At 47.0% G+C, this 24,958-nt stretch overlaps 1 protein-coding gene across 2 annotated transcripts in view; it reads left to right on the top strand.

Moving 5' to 3' along the window:
- SERPINI1 (serpin family I member 1) overlaps window positions 1–24,958 on the top strand; it is a 90,461-nt gene that overhangs the window by 59,555 nt on the left and 5,948 nt on the right. For both annotated transcript variants that reach the window (XM_077348494.1, XM_077348492.1), the window contains 4 exons: window positions 2,872–3,066; window positions 3,241–3,445; window positions 13,769–13,866; window positions 24,596–24,682. In XM_077348494.1, coding sequence (XP_077204609.1) covers window positions 2,872–3,066; window positions 3,241–3,445; window positions 13,769–13,866; window positions 24,596–24,682 — 585 coding nt within the window. The remainder of the gene's footprint in view (window positions 1–2,871; window positions 3,067–3,240; window positions 3,446–13,768; window positions 13,867–24,595; window positions 24,683–24,958) is intronic.

Here is a 24,958-nt window from a genome sequence, read left to right as displayed (position 1 = left end):
TGTGAACCTGGGATTTCCTGTCTCACAGCTGGCCCCTGGCCTCTGCCAGGACAGCTGTCAGCCAAAAAGTTCTCAGGTATTGTGTCTGCCTGCTAAGCATAGGCTTTGCAGATATCTGGTCTGACTTGAATTGATGGCATCGGCTACCCTTGTACCAGGTTCTGCTGCCAGCCATGCCTGTCAGGCAATGCCCACTCTTCACTGGTCCATGTGCCAACTGGGACCAGCAGTGAGCTTGTACAATGGTGAACTCTACCTCTTGGAACCTTCTACCAGTGGGAGTTTCAAAAGCGACAATCCTTCTCAGGTTCCTTCCTCAGATAAAGTAACTTTCTTGTTTCAGTGGGCCTTCGAGACAGAGTTCTGATTTCGTCTGCCAAAATAATATTGGGCATTGTTGGAAATGACATTTTGATTGCTTTTATGGCTTTACTTTATGTTCTAATGCTTCTGTAAATGGCCTTGAGCGCAGAATAAAGGAGCATGAAATATTACAATCAATAAAAAGAGGTATCTGCTCTTTCACTTGTGCACAATGCTGCTAGAGAAACAAGCACATGAATCCACTGGGGGGATGAACACTCAGTGGAGGTCATTTCCCAGTGGCCCATTCCCAGGGTTGACCCTGCCATTAGCGCATATCTCAGTTGTTGTAGACAACTGCTAGTCATTGCTTGCTGACTTAGCAACACCTTCTAAAGACCTTTCCCAGGTGGTGTCTCATTGACAGTGTCTCAAGCAAAAGGTCCAGGGAAATGCCAATCACCACTTTGGGGTTAGGAGGTGAATTTCTTCCAGGCCATACTGGCCAGGGATTCTGGGTTTTTTTGGGGGGGGCATCATCTGGGCATGGAATTGGGGGTGCCGTGGATGGGCAGGTAGTTGTGAATTTCCTACATTCTGCAGAGGATTGGGCTAGACGTCCCTGGAGGTCCTTTCCAACTATGATTCCATGATTCTAGGCATGCCGTCTTGTTGTGGGTAAGGGGGCGCTCCACCAGAATTCCCAAAAAATGGAGGAGAGGAAGGGGAAAAGGGAGGAGAAGGAAATCCAATGAAGAGTGGTAGCTCTGTGGTCTGCTCTTATGCTTGGTTTCCATCTGTGATGAGGACAGAGTCCTTTTTCATGTATCCTCCACGCCAAAGGGACCAAGAAGTAGTCGTGGTTGGAGAGCTGTCGAGACAGCAGGATGCAGGTCAAGATAGAGGTGCTGTCATTAATCAAAGAGGAAATAATGTATCTAAGCAGAGGAGTGCTAGGATGGAAGTAATCCCCTTGCCAGTACAGGCTGAAGTCAAAGGGGCCCATGGCTTGCCCTTCTCCCACTCACTTGGTTATAGGATGCAGGAATCGCTTCAGCAATTCCTCTAGTTAGCAGCTGTAGCCCTTAAGAAGATAGAATGCATTATCTCCTCGCTCCAGGTCTTAGACCAGGGGTAGTCAAACTGCGGCTCTCCAGATGTCCATGGACTACAATTCCCATGAGCCCTTGCTAGCGAATGCTGGCAGGGGCTCATGGGAATTGTAGTCCATGGACATCTGGAGGGCTGCAGTTTGACTGCCCCTGTCTTAGACCCTATCATCTGCCTGATGGCCTGTTCCTCCTCCCTAGCTGCTCTGGTTCAAGGAGCCTTACCTACTTTCTAGCAGGCAAAGGTCACAGGAACTGAACGGCCCCTGAAGATTTAGCTCCGTAATCAGTGTGAATTATGCATGTCCTTGGAGCGTATGTAACTTTGCCCTCAAGTCAGCAGGTTCTGAGTGACAGCCTCTGCCTCTTGGGTGCGTACCACCGATTACATGAATCTAGAAGCAGCACAAATACTCAGAATACACCTCCTTTCAAATTGCACATGTCTCGGCAGTCTGCGATGGTTGTGAAGGGCTGCAGAGGGAACCTCCACATTCAGAGGCAGTCAACTTCTGAATCCCAATGCCAGGAAGCAATATTAGTCTCTGTTCCCTGCTTCTTGGCCCTCTGGAGGAACTGGCTGACCACAGTGTGAGACAAAATGGATCACTGATGGATCGCTGACCACAGTGTGAGGCAAAATGGATCACTGACGGATCACTGATCACAGTGTGAGGCAAAATGGATCACTGACGGATCATTAACCACAGTGTGAGACAACATGGATCACTGACGGATCATTGAGCACAGTGTGAGACAGAATGGATCACTGATGGATCATGGACCACAGTGTGAGACAAAATGGATCACTGATGGATCACTGATCTGATCCAGCAGAGTTCCTCTTACATTCTTATGAGCTTTTCGAGCAGAGGCAATGTAGCCTGTGAAATTTGCAAAGTCGGTGGCATTACTGTGGAGTGCTTTCGGTGTCTTGTATTTTTTTCCTAGCTGTGAAAAAGCCATAGCGGCATCACTCAGAAATGTAAAATGACTGCTAAGTTTCCAACTGGAAAGGGGTTTTTTTTCTTAATAAAATGGGCAAGGAGGGAGTTAGCTCATTTGCATCCTGCATGACTCTGTGCCCTTCAAGATGAGGTCTACCAGGCTAGTTTCAGAGGGAGAGATTTTAAACAGTAATTACTGCTTTCGTTGATTAATCTACAAATTGAATTGGTTAGATATTCCTTTTTGCGCGGCGCTGTTTAATGTTGACGCTTCACAACGGTGGATTAATTGTACAGGCTTATCAGCTGGCACCGAAGCTTTTAGATTTTTACCCCCAAAGACTTGACAGTTTAATTTGAGGATCCAAAAAGATGCTTTGAATTGGAAATTGGGTATTACTTCTGTTTGTTTTGTTGTCTTGCTTCCTAAAGACCGGATAGGCTTTGATTTCGGTGCTCAATTAGACTTTCTGATTGATGCGCTCCTTCTCTCCCCTTTTTTAATCTGACAGATATGATCAAAGATTTTGTGTCACCGAGGGATTTCGGCACTCTGACGCACTTGGCCCTCCTGAATGCCGTTTACTTTAAAGGAAACTGGAAATCTCAGTTCCGGCCGGAAAACACGAGGACATTCTCGTTCACGAAAGACGATGAAAGCGAAGTGCAAATCCCAATGATGTATCAGCAAGGAGAATTTTATTACGGTGAGGGAGAGATCCCCAATTTTCTTTCTAGCGGTTTGTCTTCAGACTGGAATTCACATGCCACACTGCTAGAGCTCACTTTCTTTTCTTTTTTTAAAGATTTTGATTTGTTCCTAGGATAAAAAGAAGTTGCAACAGAAAATTGAAACAATGGAAATGTTGTTTTTTTTCTAGGGGAGTTCAGTGATGGCTCCAATGAAGCCGGGGGCATCTACCAAGTTCTGGAGATACCTTACGAAGGGGATGAAATCAGCATGATGATTGTCCTTTCCAGGCAGGAAGTCCCACTGGTCACGCTGGAGCCTCTGGTGAAACCTCAGCTGATTGAGGAATGGGCAACCTCTGTGAAGAAACAGAAAGTGGAGGTCTATCTACCCAGGTGAGGTTGCTTGCTCTGGTTCTTACTGGAGAAAAGACAGTACAGTGAATGGATTGGTGTTGGGGTTAAGAGCAGTGGCCTCTAATACGGAGAGCCAGGTTTGATTCCCCAGTCTTCCTCCGCATGCAACCAGATGTGCACTTCCGGTTGTGCAGCCAGAAATGGCAGCACAGCATTGCTCAGTGCTCTTTCACCCGGTCTCCGCTCCATCAGTCTCCTGCTGGTTGCTAGCACTTTCCAGGCAGCCCTACACACTGGTGTGCCTCAGCACAGACTGTAGCGTGCCTTGAAATATTCAACCATCAACTGGAGCAGGGAGGCCCAGTGCAACATTGATCTCACATCTCTCTTAAATATATGGGCAGTTAGATCAGGCCATGGGAGACAGATATAGATTCCTGGACACAACCTACATTACTGTTGACAGCTGGGGAGGAACTCCTATAGCATCATTGCAGCCAACAAGCACAGCTTCGTCCGTGAGCCCAGATGGGGTAAAGGTGAAATGGGACACTAGGAAGCAAAATAATTGCTTTCCTGCAGTTGGAGGTAAGATATATAGCTATTATTTTGGAGAGCTGATTGACATGTTTCTTGGCCATCAAGTCTCAGCTGATTTATGGCAACCCCTATGGGGTTTTCAAGACAAGATGCTAACAGAGGTGGTCTGCCATTGCTTGCTTGCGTGCGTGCGGATGTGTGTGTATGCGTGCATGCCAACCCTGGTATTCCTTGGTCTGCCAACCTGCTAACCAAGGCCAATCCTGCTTAGCTTAGAAGATCTGACTAAATGGGGCTAGCTTGGACTATCCAGGTTAGGGTCTGATTGATTTGTAATTGCGCACACACACATTTTCAGCTGTAAGAGTGAAGTACATCTTAATGTTTGAGCTGGAAAAAGACCCCATGTCTTTATGATCAAAAGTGTTTAGAAACTTTGGGCTAATTCGTAAGGGTTTAGATCTGTTATATCCAAACCAAGAAAGTCCAGTGGAATTGTTTATTCTTTTTATTTATTTGGGGGGGATTTTATATCTCTCACCTTTACCTGAAGGTCCCAGGGTAGGTCACTACGATACAGAATAAAATAATCTAAAAGACATCTCCCTCCCTCTCATCCTGGCAGGACAGCATCCGGAGGAAATTAGAAGAAGAAGAAGAGTCTGTTCTTATATGCTGCTTTTCTCTACCCGAAGGAGTCTCAAAGCAGCTTAGAGTCGCCTTCCCTTTCCTCTCCCCACAACAGACACCCTGTGAGGGAGGTGAGGCTGAGAGAGCCCTGATATCACTGCTTGGTCAGAACAGCTTTATCAGTGCTGTGATGAGCCCAAGGTCACCCAGCTGGTTGCATGTGGGGGAGCGCAGAATCAAACCTGGCTCATCAGATTAGAAGTCCACATTCCTAGCCACTACACCAAGCTGGCTTTGATAAGACATCAGAGGCCTGGGTGAAGAGGTTTGTTTTCACCAAGCACTGAAATCCATATTATGTAGGCGTCTGGTGGATCCGGGAGGCTGTTCCAAAGTCAGGGGCCCACCACAGGAAAGGCCCTCCTGCATTTCACCACCCTTTGCAACTGCAGCCCCCTTTCAACAAGTGATCACAAACTGAGTTTGGAAGTCCCCATCAGTTTCATAAGTGGTTTCCTATGAGGCAAGAGCATCAGTAGTTTTAGGAACCAAATACGTCCCTCGAAGAGCTTTCTGCTCAGCAAATGGCAACCTGCCAGTGGTCCCCAGCCTCAAAGAAGTGTGGCTGGCCTCAACCAGAGTCATGGCATTTTTGGCCCTGGTTTCAGCTTGGTAGCATGAACTGCCAACGGTGATCTGGGCCCTTTCAGAGCTGTCAGAGTTCTGAAGGGCCTGCAAAATGACACTTTTCCACCAGGAATATGGTTGAGATCAATAAATGCCCCCCACCCTCCGCCTGTACCTTATCCTCTTCATCTGAACCTTGGGGATTATAGGTTTAATTTGGACCTACTTGACCCCCAGCTTCATAGGTGGTTTCTGTGATGGAGCAGCCTGTCTCACCTTTTTTAAGGATTTGTAAAGTAATTTGCAACTGGTTTTGTATAATTTAGGAAAACTTGTATTCAGTTTTAATATTAGCCTCCCCAAGACCATTGTCAGAGAGGGGCGACCTAAAAAAATCTCATAAGTAAATAAATAGAACTTGAGCCCAAAGTCCCCTTGAGCATACAACACTAGCTAAACATTTCTTTGGATCTTGGCCTATAACTTGTCGGCATCTTTGATGGCTACGCAGCCATATTCCACCCCAGACAATCACAGAATCATAGAGTTGGAAGGGGCCATATAGGTCATCTAGTCCAACCCCCTGCTCAACGCAGGATCAGCCCAAATGCAGTGAGCATGAACGGATTAAGCAGGAGTGGGCGGTGAAGACGGGGAAGAGTCACATTTTCCCAGGCACAATATAATCCTTTTGAAGTCTAAGAACATCCATGCTCCGAAGTGGAACATAGAAGGAAACAGGCGCAATCCATGTGCATGGCACGCTGCCATTAAACGCACTTGCAGTGTGCAAGGCAGCAAGACTCCGCTGCAGAATGAAATGATTCCTAAGGACAATGCATTGGGCTGGGTTCCTGTTATTAGCTTGCATGTCTTCCTTTTTACGTTCTTCAGCTAAATTATGCTGGAAAGACATTTTTGCAAATTAGTTTCATGGTCTGTTTCCCCGCTACAGAAAAGTGGATTAAAAAAATGTTGATCACTTTGGCTCAGAAACAATGATTTGCGAACGAAGCGAAGTATAATTTAACAATCCTGTACCGTTTTCCAGTTTGCCATTAAGACGAGTAAACGGCCGTGTCGGTGGGACGCAGATAGCGCAGACAGAAAATTGGAAAACGCTGTGATTAACTTGGCTTTGCTTAGTCGTTCAGGCCCCTATTACAAATGTAAAAGTTTAAAAAATGTTCACTTTATAATTGGATGGAATCTTTCAGGGCACTGGAAATTTAATTTTATTCTGCTGCTGTTTCTCAGTGTGTACAGCCTGCAGGCCTCTACGTGCCAGTCCCCCCTCCCCTTGCCGCTTCCCTCCTCTTTTTTAGGCGTGCCATAAAATATTTATGAAGTGTTTATTTGGTGCGTTGATAACATCCAGCGGATCTGCTTGAAATCCTTGGAGATGTTCGCCCTGGAAGTCTGCAATTAATCTCTGGAATTTAATAACGAAATTACAGCGTTTGGAGGACCGCATTTCAGACTTGGGCTGCCTTCTTCCCCTCCCCCTTTCCCATCGCAAAAAATACGCTGGAGAGAAATGGCATCTAATGTTATCCATTCTGGGCTCTGCTTTGCTCATTCATATTTGCAGAAATCTTTGCAGATGTTGGACACTGCAAGGTTTTGTCCCATGTTTGGCCATAGGTTCAGGCATGACAGAAGAATTCACAACTAGGCTTTGTAAACAGGAGAAGGTTTTGACAGGGGTTCCTCTGGAGGCGCCTTGACAGAGGTACCTCAAGACAGAATAAATGGTTCTACCAGGTCCAAAACCCCTCTGCCATGGAAGCTTGCTGGGTGACCTTGGGCCAGCCAAACACTCTCAGCCTGACCTGCTTCAGAGAATTATCATTGAAGATAAAATGGAGGAGAGGACAGCATAAGTCGTGTTGGGCCTTGCTTGAGGAGGAAGATGAGGGTTCAAAATGGAATAAATAAAAAATAAATCCCGTACATGAAGATAGGCTTTCATCAGGTTCCCAGGTTTCTGGTTGTGTGTGTAAAATAGGACAGTTGACCAGAACAAATCATGAAGGCTTTCTTTGATTTTAACTGGGCTCCCCCAAACAATGGCCTCGGGGTGGTGAACCAATCAGGTTAGTCTCCCCACCTGACCAGAGGCTTGTAGATACTGTGAGATGCCAGAAGGATTTTGAGAACCTAGTAAACAGTGGATCTTTGGGGACCAGGCTCTGGCAGGCTCCAAACAAAGGCCACTCCCAGTGTCCTCTCTCCATACCCCATGCTTATGCTCCCAGCTCTATGGTTTACCTTGGAGATGGTTCATTTAAAGAGAGTGGGAAAATTTCAGGCTCAATCTCATAAAGCATGTTCTGAAGAACATTTGGAAGCCTTTTCTGCCACCACTGTGTCACGGAATGAGCCCCGTAGTGACAGAGATTTGGTGTTTGGCTGTGTGTTTCTTTGCCAATAAAATATATCAGATCCACTGTGATTTGGATGCCAGTTTTAGTGAATCAGACGCTTGAGAGATCTGTAGCACCGTCTAATCACAATTGCTTGGATCAGTCCTAATTGAACATAATGGTGCTATCCTGGCTACCACAGCCAAGGATGTCATTTTGAAGCCATTTTAAAATTCTGCCAAGGGCCAATCATGCTCAGGCCCACGAAGTGGCACTCCTGTTCCCCCTCCACACACACCTCTTCCAATGTTGATGGAGCAGCCCCCTTGTGGCATTTTAAAAGGGCACCGTTCGGCTCTTCGTCTTTCTGGATCCTGTGACATGAGATGGCCACTACCTGTTCTTAGGGTTGCCAGCTCCAGGTTGGGAAACACCTGAAGATTTTGTTGATGGGGTTTGGGGTGAGAAAGGAGGTCAGTGGGGTATAATGGCATACCATCCATCTTCCACAGTGGCCATTTTCTCCAGGTGAATGATCTGGAGATCAATTGTAATCCCAGGAGATCTCCAAACAGTACCTGGCGGTCAGCAACCCTACCTATAGTAGAGATCCGTATTCTTCCCAACTCGCGAATTCATGAAATTAGTCAATACAAGACGGCGATCACCAGACTATATATTGATTATATGTTTTCTTCAGTGGAGGAGACAGAGAGTCTGGGGAGTCATTTGAAATGTGGGGAAGAATGTAAGATTCCTCCTCTACACTGTTCTGATCAGCAGCTTCATCTTGTTGCTGGAGAGAGGAGACTGAGGAGACATTTTTCCTGAGGAGACGCTTCATTCATGGAGAAGAGGTTCTTCAATGGCTATTAGCCATGAAGCCTGACAGGAATTGTGTGTTCTGAGGCAGAAACCTTCTGAATACCACTGCTGGGGACATCTGAATGGAGTGGTTTTGGCCTTTTCATCCTCCTTATCATTCTTGGGGACCTTTTTTGTAGGTTTTCTGGGGGCTTCTGTTTGAATACCACATGAAACAGGATGCTTGACCAAATAGACCATTGGTCTCCTCCAGCACAGCTGTTCTTACATTCTGTCCTTGCTCCAGGTAACTGGCAGAAATCACCATTTCAACTAGGAAATTGGAGGTGACAGTAAGAAGGGCTTCTATGTGGATCAAATTAAATCCAAATAAATTGTCATTGTGTAGGTAATTGTAACGGGAAGGCTCCAAGGACTCCCCTGCCACAGCCAGAAATTATTCCTTCCCTGCCGAGCGAACAAGAAATTCTCAGGACTGTCAAAGAAAAATAAAATGCTTAGTTTACAGTCACAGCGGCTTAGTGTCTCTCCAGTGTTTTGCAGCTTCACTCATGCCAAACAAGTAGAAATGAAGTCAAAAAGGGCTTCTACTCCTCCCCAACCTTTGTGGAGGTGTCACGCTCGCTGTTGCTTTCCGCCAGGTGCCTGGGCCTTTTTTCCACCTGGTTTCTAGCAGGGTACCGGCCATCGTCCTGCTGCCTAGAACTAGGCAATTGACAAGTGAAAATGCAGCGGATTGATTGGCATGGAAGCAGCGCCTGCCATTCAAAGGTTTGAAATACAAAAGGGAAAAAAAAGGGCCACTAAGTTATGCGCTAGCCCATGACATGCCCACGGAAGCTGTATGGGTCCCAGCTTCCACTTTATTTGTAAAACAGCAATGGGCCAGACTAGATGTAATGCTAGGAGATCTAGGGTGGAAATTCACCCAGAATGTTGTTTTTGGTTTGTAGGGGGCCAGCGGTTGATCCTGGGACACGATACATGCAAGGCAGTCACTTTAAATTGGAGGTATTCGGAATTGAGCCCAGGACTTTCTGCCTGCCAAGCAGATGCTCTACCACTGAGCCGCAGCTCTTCCTATACCCTGTTGCTCCATAGAATGACCAACTGACAGAAGTTACCATTCATGGGGAGGACATGAATTGGGCAGTTACCTATAGCTCGTGGGTTTGGTACTGTGTTACAGGGCATATTCCAAAATGTGTTTGCCTCATTGACCATTTATGCACTGGGAACTTCACTGCCCCAGCTCCTGCGCAGGAGCACAAATCAGGGGCGGAACCAGGCCAAATGCTCCCCTATGTGGGTGCAGGAAGAGGTGGGGCAACCCGCCACAACTAAAACTCCAGCTTGCAGCCCAGCATGAAACCTCCAGTGCATAAACGGTCATTGTCTAGCCCACTGCTAGGGAAGGGTGAATTCTGATAGCACCAGAGGAACACGGAGAGGAGAGAGAGTCAGCGGAATGGATGGGCTGAATTTCTTCTTATTGATTCTAATTAGCCACTCTGTTAAGTTCTTTAGTTTTGCTTCGGCTGTTGAATCTTGCAGGAGTTTCTTCTGGTGTGAGCGCGCCAGCTGACTTCTTAGCATGAGATTTTCTGTTCACATTGGTGGTCTCTCCTGAAAAGTGCTGATCTGTTGAAAGATGGGTCAGAGTCTCTAAATAATTGCAGGACTTCTTCCAAAAGCACAGATGGGTAGCAGCTATGCAGAGTACAAGGCAGAGGTCTGTCACACCACCTGCCGACTGACTGAAGAAGAAGAGTTGTTTCTTATATACTGCTTTTCTCTACCCGAAGGAGTCTCAAAGCAGGTTACATTTGCCTTCCCTTTCCTCTCCCCACAACAGACACCCTGCGAGGGAGGTGAGGCTGAGAGAGCCCTGATATCACTGCTCGGTCAGAACAGCTTTGTCAGTGCTGTGGCGAGCCCAAGGTCACCCAGCTGGCTGCATGTGGGGGAGCACAGAATCAAACTCAGCTCACTAGATTAGAAGTCCGCGCTCCTAATCACTACACCAAGCAGAAGCTCTGATGCTGACCCATATTTCCTCCCTGTTGGCGTTGGAAGAGGCTCCCAAAGGAACTGATGGTACTACATTCTTGAGTGGGGTTCCATCATAGAATTGTAGAGTTGGAAGGGGCCAGAGAGGCCATCTACTCCAACCCCCTGCTCAGTGCAGGATCCGCCTAAAGCATCCAAGATAAGTATCTGCCTCACCTTTGCTTGAAGACTGCCAGTGAGGGGGAGCTCACCACCTCCATAGGCATCCGATTCCATTGCTAAAGGCAGTGTTTTTATTAGAAACTTTGTGGTTCTACTGCTATTGATTGTTTAAGGCAGGGGTAGTCAACCTGTGGTCCTCCAGATGTTCATGGACTACAATTCCCATGAGACCCTGCCAGCGTTTGCTGGCAGGGGCTCGTGGGAATTGTAGTCCATGAACATCTGGAGGACCACAGGTTGACTACCCCTGGTTAAAGGGTTAAGGGTTGGGCTTTGGTTGGTACTACACCAGTGTGGTGATTTCTAATCTAGAGAGCTGGGTTTGATTACCTGCTCCCACACGTGCAGCAAGCTGGGTGACATTGTGCTAGTCACAGTTTTGGTAGTACTGTTCTGTCCAAGCCGCCCCACCTCCCTCACAGGGTGTCTGTTTTGGGGAGAGGAAGGTGATTCCTTTAGACTCCTTTAGACAGTGAAAAGTGGGGTATAAAAACCAACTCATCATCATCATCATCCTCATTAATGGTTCTAACATGGCTTTTTATGATACAGTTAAGAACTTGGTGAGGGGGTGCTCACTGGTTAACAGGTTCTGTTTCACTCCAGAGATGCAATGATTGTATGCAATGCCAGCATGGCACAGTGGCTAAAAGTGGCAGAGCCAGTGTGATGTGGTGGTTAATGGTGGGACAGCCAGCATGGCATAGAAGTTAAGAGTGCTAGATCCTAATCCGGTGAGCCCAGGTTGTTTCTCCACATTTCCTACACATGAAGCCAACTGGGTAACCTTGGGCCTGTCACAGTTCTCTCTGGACTCCCTCAGCCCCCCCCCCACCTCCCAAGGTCCTTGCTGTGAGGAGGGAAAGGCATTGGAAGCCACTTTGAGACTCCTAAACTCAGAGAAAAGCGGGGCATGAACACTGACTCTTTTATTCTCGTTCAGCACTATGCAGCAGGAGGTAGGGATTCGACAAACAGGCACCCCTGTTTTTCAGTCCCTCCCTATATTTACCAGAACATCTACTTTGGTCAGCCCTATGTGGAGGGGGGGGGAAGAAGCCTCTGCTCTTCTTAGAATCATAGATCATAGAATCATAGAGTTGGAAGGGACCTCCTGGGTCATCTTGTTCAACCCCCTGCACTATGCAGGACACTCACTTCCCAATCGTTCATCCACTGTCACCTGTCACCCCCTTGAGCCTTCACAGAATCAGCCTCTCTGTCAGATGGCTGTCCAGCCTCTGCTTACAAATCTCCAAAGATGGAGAACCCACCACCTCTCAAGGAAGCCTTCCAGGGCAAGGACTTCCTCTAGTCTCTGAGTCCTTTTTTTGCAGACTCAGTGCTTTGCAAACGGCACCCATGGTCTCTGGCCATCTGGCTTTCTGAAGCACCGTGCAGGGTACCGCTGATGTGCTACGTGTTCTCCGCCGCATTCCATGGCGCCTGACAGCACAGTGGAAATCCTTCATAATTAATGCTCCTGTCGTTTTAATAAAAGCCCTTAAGTTCCTCCCGTCTTTCCAAGCGATGGGGCTTTGTCTGGCGGCATGCCTCTGTGACATTGTTAATCTGGCTCCGGTTACCTTTTCTCACTGTGGCTTTCAGGCAAACGCTGTTGCGGCAGGAGTCCAGATGGCCAGGACTCTTTGTTTGATTTTGTAGCACTAATGGTCCAAATCCCTGGTTGCCCTTCTTCCCAGAAACAATTTCTGCTGAGCAGTAGACTCTGTGTGTCTGTTATCTCTGTGCACAATGTATATGGGGGGGAAGGGGGGATGTGTCCAAAGGAATGATTAATAATATCTTTGATGGTACCAATTTTATTGATGCGTGCTCCATAGATGCCATGGGTTGGCTCGAGCAAAGCATTCCTGCAAGCGGCAGTGGCTCAATGGCAGAGTATCTGCTCGACACGCAGAAAGTCACAGGTTCAGTCCCCAACTTCTCCTTTTAAGGGATCCAGCAGAAGGTGATGAGAAAGACTGCTTCCTTGAGACCACGGAGAGCCACTGCCAATCTGAACAAACAGTATTGACTTTGATGGAACAAGGGCCTTATTTGGTAGAAGACAGCTTCTTGTGGAAGGGCAGCAACATTCACCAGTGCCCCTTCCTGGTACAGACCTCTGCCTCTCCCCCTACCCCCCATGTTGTTCCTGAGGATCCTTAGGAAAATCAGGGAAGGAGTACTTTGGATTGTGTAGCACTTTGGGGAAGGTATGAAAATGTCCTTTCTATCTGAATCATAGAATCATAGAGTTGGAAGGGGCCATACAGGCCATCTAGCCCAACCCCCTGCTCAACACAGGATCAGCCCAAAGCATCCTAAAGCATCCAAGAAAAGTGTGTATCCAACCTTTGCTTGAAGACTGCCATCTGCAGACATTTTCTATCAGATCCAAGCCCATCATCCAAGATGAAACATTTAGGGGTTTTTTTTCTTCCCAACAGCCTTAAAGTAGACCAAACATGCTAGGGCTTCCACTTTTCCAGTGTGCAACCTTGCTCAACCTTCAGGTCCTCAGAAACACCAGATCTCACTTCTGACATCTCAGAACCTTCAATGAGAATTCCCTGGTTTTGTCCATCTTATCAGAAAATACTTTGCAGTAGATTTGGCCTTTAATTTAGTTTTTTTTAAGGGTTTTTTTCCCCTTGTGAAGATTCAAATGAGAGCTGTTTCGTTGAAATGTCTTCTCTTTGCAGTTTGCCTGCTTATAATAATAATAATTTTATGTCCCATTCAATCTTTTAGCATCCATTCTCAGCCGCTATTAAAAACTAACTACATTTCAGCCTCCTCCATGGGCAGACGTCCCCGCATCTGTTAACTCAGTGTCTTTTGCTGAGGACTTTGGGAAGGATGTGGATTGTATGAGCACAGATCAGTTAGCTTTAGGGTATCCCTGGAAATGGAACGATGCATAACAATAAGCTGGTTACGAATGTCTGCTCAATAAATATAATCCATCTTGTTCCTAATTGCTATTCTCCGTGCTGCGCTACCAGCTCACCTTACTGACTGCTTCTATATTAATTCCATTTCTCTCTCTCACTCTCTTGCTGTTCCAGTAGTGACAACTTGCAAATATGATATTTTTAGAGTGTTTCATGTTTCGTCCTTTTTGTGTGCTCTCTAGGTTCACAATAGAACAGGAAATTGATATGAAGGATGTTTTGAAGGGCCTGGGAATCACAGAAGTATTCAGCCCAAGTGCTGATCTCACTGGGATGTCTGGTAAGAGACGATGACGGCCCTGTCCTTTCCCCACCCTCAGAGGCAAGATTTCCACTCTCTTTCCCTTTCCCTTTCCACTCTCTTTCCCTTTCCCTTTCCACTCTCTTTCCCACCCTCATGATGTATGTTCCTCTTTTCTGAAGAACTCTGGCTGACCCACCCTGTCACAGTGTGATATCGGTGATCGCCGGCTCGTGTGAGGTTCACCTGGGCTTGACCAGGACCAGGGCCTTTTCAGCCTTGGCCTCTCCGTGGTGGAATGAGCTCCCAGAAGTGCTATGGACCCTGCAAGGACTAATGCAGTTCTGCACAACCTATAAAGTTTTTGGTTGAGGCCAGGGATAAAAGGGACTGTTTGGGCCCCTTCTCCTAAATTGTTCCCCATCCGGGTAGCATTTTTCTTCCATTGGGTGTCGGCAGAGCTGGGGGGGGGTTAGGTGAGGGGTGGTTTTTAATTGCTTTTAATTGTTTCTGTTGTTTTAAACTCTTTATCTGTAACCTGATGTTAACCGCCGCAAGCTGACTGGCCAGGAGCGGTGGCCTACAAGGCTAAATAAACAAACAAACAATTTGGGCGGTTGGCTCAGCCCAAAAACCCGAGGGAAGGATCAGGAGCCCCCTTTAACTTAAGCAACTTAAATGGCCCTGTGACAGTGCCCAACTTGCTTGTGGTCCATTTGCTTTACATGAAGCTTGTATGTTGTTAGGACCCAGCCTCTCTTTCTCTATTCTCTTCTTGGAACAAAGGAAAAATCCCGTACAAAATTGCATGAAGCCTATTGATTTTAATGGGTTGTAGCCAGTTCAGATTACCTTTTATTTATTGTTGGTCGTATTTGATGAGACAAGACTGGAGCAAATCGGTGGGAATAATAAATTGCCTGTTGCAAATACACAGCCTTTCTCCGTCACAGGAAGGTCGGTCATAATTGGATGAGGACTCTCCGTTGCTCCTTCATGGGCCTGTCAGCATAGAGCAGGAATGCCCAGGGTTGCCAGCTGCCTGCACCACTGGGGGAAACTCCACCACCAGCAGCAGCAAGGGAGCAATGGGGGGGAAAGAGCATCAAATAACACTTCTGGCTAGTGATGTTGCTGTGTTGTTGCTCTAGGAATTTTTCTGCCATCTACTGTTTTTACCATAGAGTTTGAGGTAAACCCTAGAGCAGTGCGCAAAATTCTGATGTCTTTTCCGGTTACACAGCCAATTACACACTCCTCTTGCTTCACGGACTTTCTACTCTCTTTCAAATGTTGTCAGGTTTTTGGCATTGCTTTTAGTTTGTTATGCTATTTAATTTTGCACAGCTTCTCGAACAGTTGAGGCATTGGGATGGGTTCTTTGGGGGGAGGTGGTGCCTGTGTGGCCACCTCCCCCAATTTGGGCATTCCCACAAGGGGTCATGGAGATGGAACCTTCAGTGCATGCCCAGCTCAGGGATTGCTAGCCGGCTTTCGCCACCGGGTGGTAAAGGAACCATGTAGTGGCCAACACTTGCATGGTTCCAGGGGCTTGCCACTACACGGTCGTACTCCCATCAGCAGGCAGGGGGGGGGGAAGATTCACTGGGCAGCAGGCAGAAATCCTGATACAGCATCGGTCCCCACATTGCACCAATGCTCTTGCACTGCAGTCAATAAAGCTACGGTTGTTTACTTCCAAACTGGTTAGTGGTCCTGTGTTTCCCTTCTGCGCTGGATATCCCCCTCCCTCTGCTTGCCCTTGGCCTGCACTGCATGAGGTTCAAGGTCAAAGCTGCCTACATTAGGCATGAGGCACACACCATCTTTTTGTTGTGCTTTGCGATCAGAACCACAGCTGATTATTGGAAAGGTTTCCCCCAGCTTTCGTTGTATTGCTTTCCTGCACTTTCAGCTTGGCTTCTGGCACCAACTTTGATCTGACACCACCTTTCATCCAGGAGGAAGTCTCCCCCTGATGTGCCGCTGAATCCCTTTTGCCTTTCATGTGAAAGGCACGTCCTACTTCCAAAGGCAGGCCGTGCCCTTATCCCCCCTCCCCCACACACACACACTCCATCTTCTGTAGTGATTCTCATTCTCATGCTGTTGGAAATGTGGCCCTGTGCTTAAGAAATAGGCTTGACAGACAAGGAAGCCACAGACTGGGGGACACCTTATGACTACCCTGCAAGAACTGCAGCTGCAACTATGGTTGCTACGTGACAGCTGTCTGGGAATGGTCACCCGACTGCTGATTTGCAGTGCAATCCCATGCAGAGTTACTCCAGTGTGAATTCAACAGTTTCAGTGGGCTGAGACTAGAGTAACTCTGCACAGGATTGTGTGGTTAAGAGCAGGGGTAGTCAACCTGTTGCTGGCGTTGCTGGCAGTGGCTCATGGGAATTGTAGTCCATGGACATATGGAGGACCACAGGTTGACTACCCCTGTTTAGGGGGCAGTATTTATCCTTAAACAGGCAGAAAGTGAAATTCCCCTCCAAAAAATGGGTAAGTATTTGAATGAATAAATAAAAGGCTCAGGAGGAAGGCGAAATTGAAACAATTCTTGTTCTTAGGGGTTATACATATATAGACCCCTTTTGGCCCTGACCCGGGGAGCCCAGGCTAGCCTGTTCTCAGAAGATCTCAGAAGTTAATTAGGACGGGAAATCGCCAAGGAATATGCAGGAGCAGGGCAAGGCAAACAACCTCAGGCCTTGAAAACCCCACGGCAAGCTTTCTCAGCCAGGGTTTCATGAAACTCTGGGTTTTCTTGACAGCCCTGGAAGGGTTTCCCAAATGGGTGGGTGTTAATTAATTTTATTTATATATTTTTAATTTGTTAAACATTTATTGGGTGATATGACCATATAAGGCTAGGTTGACCACCTCCCCCCTAAATGATCAGTGATGGGCCTAGAGTGAGTGGGAAGGGGAGAGGCCCTGGGTGGGTGTGTCCCCAGCTCTGCTTCCCAAGCATATTCTGCACGATTGCACCACTTCTGGGGTGTCTTAAAGCCTGAAGAACGTTTTAGGGGTTTCTCCATGGTAAAAAAAAGGCTGTCCCATGGGATCACCATTAGTCGGCTGCAATTTGACAGCCCAGAGGCGCTCAGAGTGGTTTACAATGACAAGTATAATTTTGTTTAAAGTGACCTTCCATGGCAGCCATAACTTTATAAGTGATCACATCAAATGAATAACTTTTCTATAAGATCCCCAAAGATAAAGACTTTTATACCCCACTTTTCACTCCCAAAGGAGTCTCAAGGTGACTTCCCTGTACAATCACCTTCCCTGTACCCACAATAGAGGTAGGGGGGCTGAGAGAGTTCTAAAATGAACTGCTCTGCAAGACCTATGACTGGCCTGAGGTTACCCAGCTGGCTGCACTTGGAGGAGTGGGGAATCAAACCCAGATTAGAGGACACTTTTCTTAACCACTGCACCAGTCAGGTATTGCTGTGGTACGACAGGTGTTTCTATTGACTAGAGTGTGGGCTGAATTGTCATTCTGAAATAAAAGGGCCTCCTTTTACTTCCTGGAGGGAGTTCCATCCCTTCCAGAGCTGCTCTAAATCCAGAAGGGCAACTGTTCCAGAAGCTCCCCGTTTCAATGGCAGTCTTGACTGCTCCACTCGACTTCTAACAAGGCATTATTCATTCCAGTCGCTCTCAAGGTTTCTTTCTCCGGCCTCCAATTAGGACTGGCTGCGATACGTATTCACATTTATGTATTTTCTCCACCCTTTGTCCTCCCTCCCTGCCCCTCACACTTCACACCGGAGGTTGGACGCCAGATTCTGTTGGGGGATTCAAAGGAGCAGTAAGAGCTACTGCTAGGAACTGGCTTAGAGCCAAGCGACAGCCGATAATTATACTGTCGGTGCCATGCTGGGACAGGACTGCTTCTTTGACTGCGGCTATCAAGGTTTCATGCCCTGTTGCACGCTCCAGAAGTCCCCAGCTGGAGAGCAGACATCTGACCTGTTTGCTGAACGGCAGTGCCCTTGCAAGATGTTCGGCATTTCTGCTACTTAGTTTTCCAATTGCTTCCTCCTCCGTGGCTTTGGACATATGAAGCTGCCTTAGACTGAGTCAGAACATTGACCCTTCAAGGTCAGTGTTGTCTACCCTGACCCGCAGCAGTTCTCCAGGGTCCCAGACAGAGGTCTTTCATGTCACCTACTACCTGAGCCTTTCACATGGGAAATGCCAGGGACTGAATCTGGGAGCTTTTGTGGGCTCAGTAGATGCTCTGCCATGGAGCCATGCTCCCTTCCCTGGCACCTGAGTCATGCAAAAAAAAAAGGATCCTGTACAAGGTAATTTGAAAGCTGTTTAATTGACACACACACACACACACACACTGTGAGCCACCATCAGTCAGAGTAGATAGCACAGTTCTGAATAGCCCAGTGGTCTGATTCAGAATAACACAATGTTATTGAATGTAGCAGCTTTATGTGAGCCAAGGGTCCTGTGCTCATGTGTTCAAATGTCCCCAAGCACCCTGTCACCTTGTAAGGAACTAAATGGTCTTCTCCTCATGGACATGATCATAGCAGTCTTTGATGGCTACAATGTCTTGTTTGGTGAATAATGTCCTTGTCAGAAGAATTAGGGGTTGTGACTAGGCTTGTGCACCAGAGGCCCAAATCAGTTTTGGTGTCCAATAAAGTCAATGGTGCCATTGACTTTAATGGGAATTCTGGTGTTTCTGCCTTTCCTGGGGCCTGGGGGAATCTGTCCCTTTGGATAGAATGGAGCAGATGGGGGCACCCTCTTTCAGTACCCCTGGAAGGTGGACCCCATAGTCCAATCATTGTGAAATTCAAAGGGTTGCCAGGGAAGAACCTCCTGGAGCTACCCTGAAAGTTTGGAGGCTGTACCTGATACCCCTACTCCCCAGGCCCCTGGAAAAGCGGAAACACCGAATTCCCACTAAAGTGAATGGTGCCATTGACTTTAATGGGTGCCGAAGCTGAATCGGTCCAGATCGGGCTCCTGGGGCACAAGCCTAGTTATGACTGTTTTACTGGGGGTTTTACTTGGTTTTCTGTAACCCGTCACGAGTCCATGGAGAGTGGTGGGATATACATTGAAATAATAAATAAAATAATTATTTTCTGTCAGTTCATCAAGTCCAAGTGAGAACAGCTGGTGGTATTTCTTTCCAGGTGCTTCAAGAGCCTTCTGCTTCTTTATTGGTCCACTCGTGTCTTGTGCCTCCCTCCTCTTGCTTCTCAACCCCATGCCTTATGGCAGTGGTCCCCAACCTTTTTATCACCGGGGACCGGTCAACGCTTGACAATTTTACTGAGGCCCAGGAGGGGGTAATCTTTTGCTGAGGGATGCCACCACCGCCTGAGCCCCTGCTCCACTTGCTTTCCCGCCGGTGCCCCTGACTTCCCGCCACCCGCTGGGGGGCGCTGCCAACAACAGCTGCGCAGTGCCATGCCAAGGGGGAGCCACAACCATGGCGGCCGCTGGAGAGCACCAAAGGTGAGCCGGCAGCAGAGTGGCAGGGCAGCCCCCGAGGCAGCAGCTGGGGGGAAGGACGAGGAGGAGCCGCGGCCCGGTAACGACTGATCCACGGACCGGGACCGGTCCCCGGACCGGGGGTTGGGGACCACTGCCTTACGGGATTTCTGTTATGTGTTGAACTTCCGAGAGGCTCTAAATCATAGGATCATAGAGTTGGAAGGGGCCATACAGGCCATCTAGTCCAACCCCCTGCTCAACGCAGGATCAGCCCTAAGCATCCTGAAGCATCCAAGAAAAGTGTGTATCCAACCTTTGCTTGAAGACTGCCAGTGAGGGGGAGCTCACCACCTCCTTAGGCAGCCTATTCCACTGCTGAACTACTCTGACTGCGAAAAAAAAATTCTGGATATCTAGCTTATATCATTGTACTAAAGCTGTGGAGCAACCCACAGTGGAAGAGCCCTATCCATGCACTCTCCCTGGAACACAAGAGATCTGATATCTCAGAGATCCATATTCAGATAAACAAAGCAGAGCCTAGTTTACATGTTCGTATTCCATGCACAGAAAAGAGGAAGGAGGGGAGGGTCCGCAGAAGACCACAGCTTATTTCCACTGCTACCCCATGGACCGTCCCCTCCAGAAAACACAAGCTCGCATTATTTATGATAATGTGGTTTTATGAGAACTCTGAAGCATTGCTGCGGATGACCTACATGCTCTGCCTGATCACTGTTTGTTTTCTTCCCTTCCGCAAATTTCTCTAGAGCTTTTATTAATGCGCTGCTGATATATGGTTTTGCAGGGCACCAAAGGGCGCCACATATCTTCCTGTTTCCTGCATAAACGTGTGTTTTCCTTTGTTTTTAAATCAAGCTTATGTCATTTTAATTCACCGCTGGACAGTCCTAGCAGTGCGTGAGAGGGAGAAGGATGCTCTGCTCAGTTTGCTTCCAGCCTACTCATCATTTTTATATACTTTGTTCTCATTCCCTCTTCTGCCGCTACCCAGCAAACATATTTGGCTTGGCTCAGCTGGTAATTTCTGCTGACAGATCAGATTTCCAGCAGTGGGGCATGATTTCCCCAGTGCAGCTCAGAATGCCACCCGAATTCTTGCTCCTGGTGGCTAGAGGCTCTCTGGGTACAGCCTAAGCGGCAGGGAGTCAATGGTCTAAATCAGGGGTAGTCAAACTGCGGCCCTCCAGATGTCCATGGACTACAATTCCCAGGAGCCCCCTGCCAGCAGTCGCTGGCAGGGGGCTCCTGGGAATTGTAGTCCATGGACATCTGGAGGGGCCGCAGTTTGACTACCCCTGGTCTAAATCCAGTGATGAGAATCAGTGAAAACAACACACCCATCCATTCATGGAAATCTTCTGATAGGTTCAAGACAGCTGGTAAATCTAAGTCATCAGTTTACAAGTAGAGGGTCACTGGAAACAAAGGAAGGGGATGCATGTTGAGCCAGTGTGTTAATTTTGTCATGAATGCTGGAATGCTGGTCTATATCTTTTATTTTCTTAGGGCTGCATAATGCACTTTTAACCTACTTTCAGTGCACTTTAGCAATCACAGAACCATAGAGTTGGAAGGGGCCACACAGGCCATCTAGTCCAACCCCCTGCTCAACGCAGGATCAGCCCTAAGCATCCTAAAGCATCCAAGAAAAGTGTGTATCCAACCTTTGCTCGAAGACTGCCAGTGAGGGGGAGCTCACCACCTCCTTAGGCAGCCTATTCCACTGCTGAACTATTCTGACTGTGAAAAAAAAATTTCTGATATAATCGTTTGTGAGTGGACTTTGCTGTTTCACACAGTTAAAACTCCAATCGCAAAGCCCATTGGAAGTGCATTGTGTGAAAGCACAGATATGAAAGTCTCTCTGTACTCCTAATTAGGGCTGCAGCTGTTGCTTCCTACTCAATATTACCCCTAACAAGAAGGTCAGTCAACAAAGTACGTAGGAGAGATGGACACGAACCTAAACATTTCGGTTTGGGGCAGCCCCCAATCTGAACCCCGAACCAAGTCGAGCCAAAAACGCCCCCAACCAAACTGGCTGCTTGGATCTGCAGCCATGAGGCTCCTGAAAGGCAGATTTCCCTGTAGTTTTCTTGTCTTTCTTCCCTAGCAGGAGCTGCTTTCTCAAACAGGGACTAGAGAATGTTTAAAGAAATGAAAGCTAAGAATTCAGCGAACTTGATACACCGAGTGTTGCCATGATATAAGAATATTCATTTGGCAATTAATTTTTGTTAAAGATCATTGTAACCAGGGGAGTGAATGGTGCAGGCAGGGGAAAGGAAAATGTCTACAGTATGAACAAAAAAATACACATAGGGCTACACAGTGTATGACAGTTATACAAAAGAACAAAATCCAGTGTGTAAAGACAACACAACAAGAACAAGTACCATAGGAAGGAAAGCTTTTTATCAAATGCTTAGAAAGCACAAACAATATGTAGAAATACTAAAAAATATATTAAGCTGTAGGAATGACACTGGAAATTCCCAAATCCAAACAAGGAATCAGCAAATCCTACATTTCGCTTCTGAAAGCTTTCTCAGTGGACCCCGACAAAAACTTTGCTGCACAGGTGCCTAGCTCAGTGGTTGTCAACCTTCCTAATGCTGCGACCCTTTAATACAGTTCCTCATGTTGTGGTGACCCCCAACCATAAAATTATGCAAAGGTTCTTTCACAGAAATTAAACTGAAGCTGACCAATGGCATGATCCATTGTTCATGATTGTATATAAATTGGTTTTTTTACCGGGATTCCTCAATTCAGTTCTGCCTCTTGTCTCATCATGCCAATTTTGCTCTTTTCCGCTGCTCCAGACAGACGAACACTCTATCTCGATCTACCCTGCAAGGCTGTTGTGTGGATGGCGCCCTACCCCCCTGGCCAAGCTGCTTGCCCTGCCCTGCCCCCTGTGAAAGGCCTCTAGATCAGGGGTATTCAACCTGTGGTCCTCCAGATGTCCATGGATTACAATTCCCATGAGCCCCTGCCAGCAAATGCTGGCAGGGGCTCATGGGAATTGTAGTCCATGAACATTTGGAGGTCCACGGGTTGACTACCCCTGCTCTAGGTAATAGTCATATCCAAATGAGTTTCTTCATAGTTTAATTGCAGAGTGACAATTCTTCCAATTATAAAAGACTCTAAGGAAAGTATTGTTTGTAAGGATAAAACAGAGACAGAAAGAAAACCATACATGTGGTTCTGAACTCCTTGAAGGAAGGGCAGGGTAGGAATGTATTAAATAAATGAATATATCCAGGTCGAAATCCAGCCTGTGGTTCCACCTGACTGGATTTCTTCTGAGTTGATAGCCGCAGTGCCATCGTCAAGCTATCTGCAGCAGTAGCACTCAGGCGCAGCAGAGAGAAATTTTATTTATTTGACTCCTTTATTATGATATTTATATCCTGCTTTTCTCCCTAGCAAGGACCAGGAACTATTTTCAATGTCGTTTTCCCTTCCTCCCCTTTATCCTCACATCAACAACCCTCTGAGGCAAGTTGTGCTGCTAGAGAGCGGCTCAAGGTCACCCGGAGAGCTTCCATGGCGGATTGGATATTCCAACCATGCTCTTCCAGATCTTGGTGCCCTTCATAAGTGGAGAATAATGCGTTTTCAGCCCACTTTCCATGCACTGTAGCTATCATTTGCAAGTGGATTTTGACATTTCACACAGTAAATTCCCGTTGCAAAGTGCATGCCTTCCTCAACTATCCTGCTGAGGTAAAAAAAAAATTTTCGCTGAGGTAAAATATGTTTCGCTGAGGTAAAACTGCCTGCCCTCCCACTGCCAGGGCCATATAAAAACATCAGTTTTGAGGCAGATGCCTCGGCCTGATTGCCGTGCGAAAGAGGGGGCTTGCATTTGATGGATCCTTGGTTAGAACCAGCAGAGACATTCTTGTGTCTTGTGCTGCCAGCAAACCTTATTTAGCTCCAGCAGAGTGCTGACACAGCGAGCGCATGAGTCTGGGCCATAAAGCACAGAACCCGGCAGATGCGTTGAATTTGTTTGCATTTCATCTAGGAGGCAAATGTTTTCCAGTAGATTTGTGTTTTATGCTCCTTTACCTTCTCCCCAACCTACAAAGAGCAGCCTTCACCTCCCCCCCCACACACACACCCCTACTTTTAGATGCTCAAACGAACTCTTCTGCCATTTAAAGCTTAAGTTGTTTATCGAGGAATGCCAAACATTAAACATATGGAAGAAAGATGAATGGGATCCACAGCAAAGCTCTTAATTTTTCTCTGCAAATAAAGGCGACATCCCAGGTGGTGCTGGGAAAAGGTTGTTCACAGTTTGCTTTATTAAATTAAATATCCGGCAATATTTTTGAAACACCGTCTTTAAATAAACTGGAGTCCCAACTGGAGGCACTGAATTTGGCGCTTGTTTATTTTTTTTCTTTGCTTTCTTACAAAGCTACTCTCCCTTTTTGGAGTTAAGGCAATGAGAAATCAAAACAGAAATTTCTTTTTCTTTTTTATCTGAGCAGACATGCCAGATATGACTGTGTGAATTGAGTTTTTGCATCTTCAGGTGTTTCCGCCTAGTTCAGGATTTGGGGCTTTGATACAACCACCTTCAGTTGTGTGGACCAAATTGATCAGGGATGTGGTCTATGTAATTTAGTCCATGTAATCCATGTGCTTTGACTGAAGTAACACTACATGGGATTGCATTTCCACCCCTAGCTGTTATTAGATCTGGTTAGGAAAAAAGGCAGGTCCTTGTTGCAGTTTTCTCCTCCCCCATCAAGTATTTTAAGTGCTTGAGAAAGAAAGTCCATGAGAAGAATTAGAATAGAATTTCCCAACCAGGGTTACGCCAGAGCCCCGGAGAGCTCCAGTCCCAGAAGGATACACCATTGGGGGGGGGGGTTAATTTTTAAAAATATATTTGTTTCAAAGGACTCAGGGTGGTTTTCACCAAACTGTGGCTCTCCAGACGTCCATGCACTATGTTTCCCATGAACTTCTGCCAACACCTGTCTGCAGGGGCTCATGGGAATTGCAGTTCACAGACATCTGGAGAGCCACTGTTTGGCCACCCTTGGGCTAAACAAAGAATCTGATCCATTGTTGCTTTAGAATTGACCTGAAGTCCTTCCACCTTTGTAGGTCATGCCCCATGTCTGCTTGCCTCTAATGTTCATCGAGAAAATCCTCAGCTCTTGGAAATAAATGACTAAAATGACTAATTATCCTTTGCTTTCCTTTCTCCCTATTTCTTTCTTTACAGACAACAAAGAACTTTACCTTTCCAAAGCAATCCACAAGGCTTTCCTAGAAGTTAATGAAGAAGGCTCAGAAGCGGCAGCTGCTTCAGGTATTCAGCACCTAAAAATTGTACAGTAATATGAACACCCAGCCTGGCCATGTCTGCTGATGAAAAGTGGGAGCCATGATGTTCGCAGTCAGTAATACTCTTTATGACCCTCTTGTGGCGCAGAGTGATAAGGCAGCAGATATGCAGTCTGAAAGCTCTGCCCATGAGGCTGGGAGTTCAATCCCAGCAGCCGGCTCAAGGTTGACTCAGCCTTCCATCCTTCTGAGGTCAGTAAAATGAGTACCCAGCTTGCTGGGGGGGTAAACGGTAATGACT

The sequence above is a fragment of the Paroedura picta genome, chromosome 8 (assembly GCF_049243985.1).
Source record: "Paroedura picta isolate Pp20150507F chromosome 8, Ppicta_v3.0, whole genome shotgun sequence".
Lineage (NCBI taxonomy): Eukaryota > Metazoa > Chordata > Lepidosauria > Squamata > Gekkonidae > Paroedura > Paroedura picta.
The sequence above is the reverse complement of the archived record's forward strand: the minus strand, read 5'-3'. Positions and strand labels throughout refer to the sequence as shown.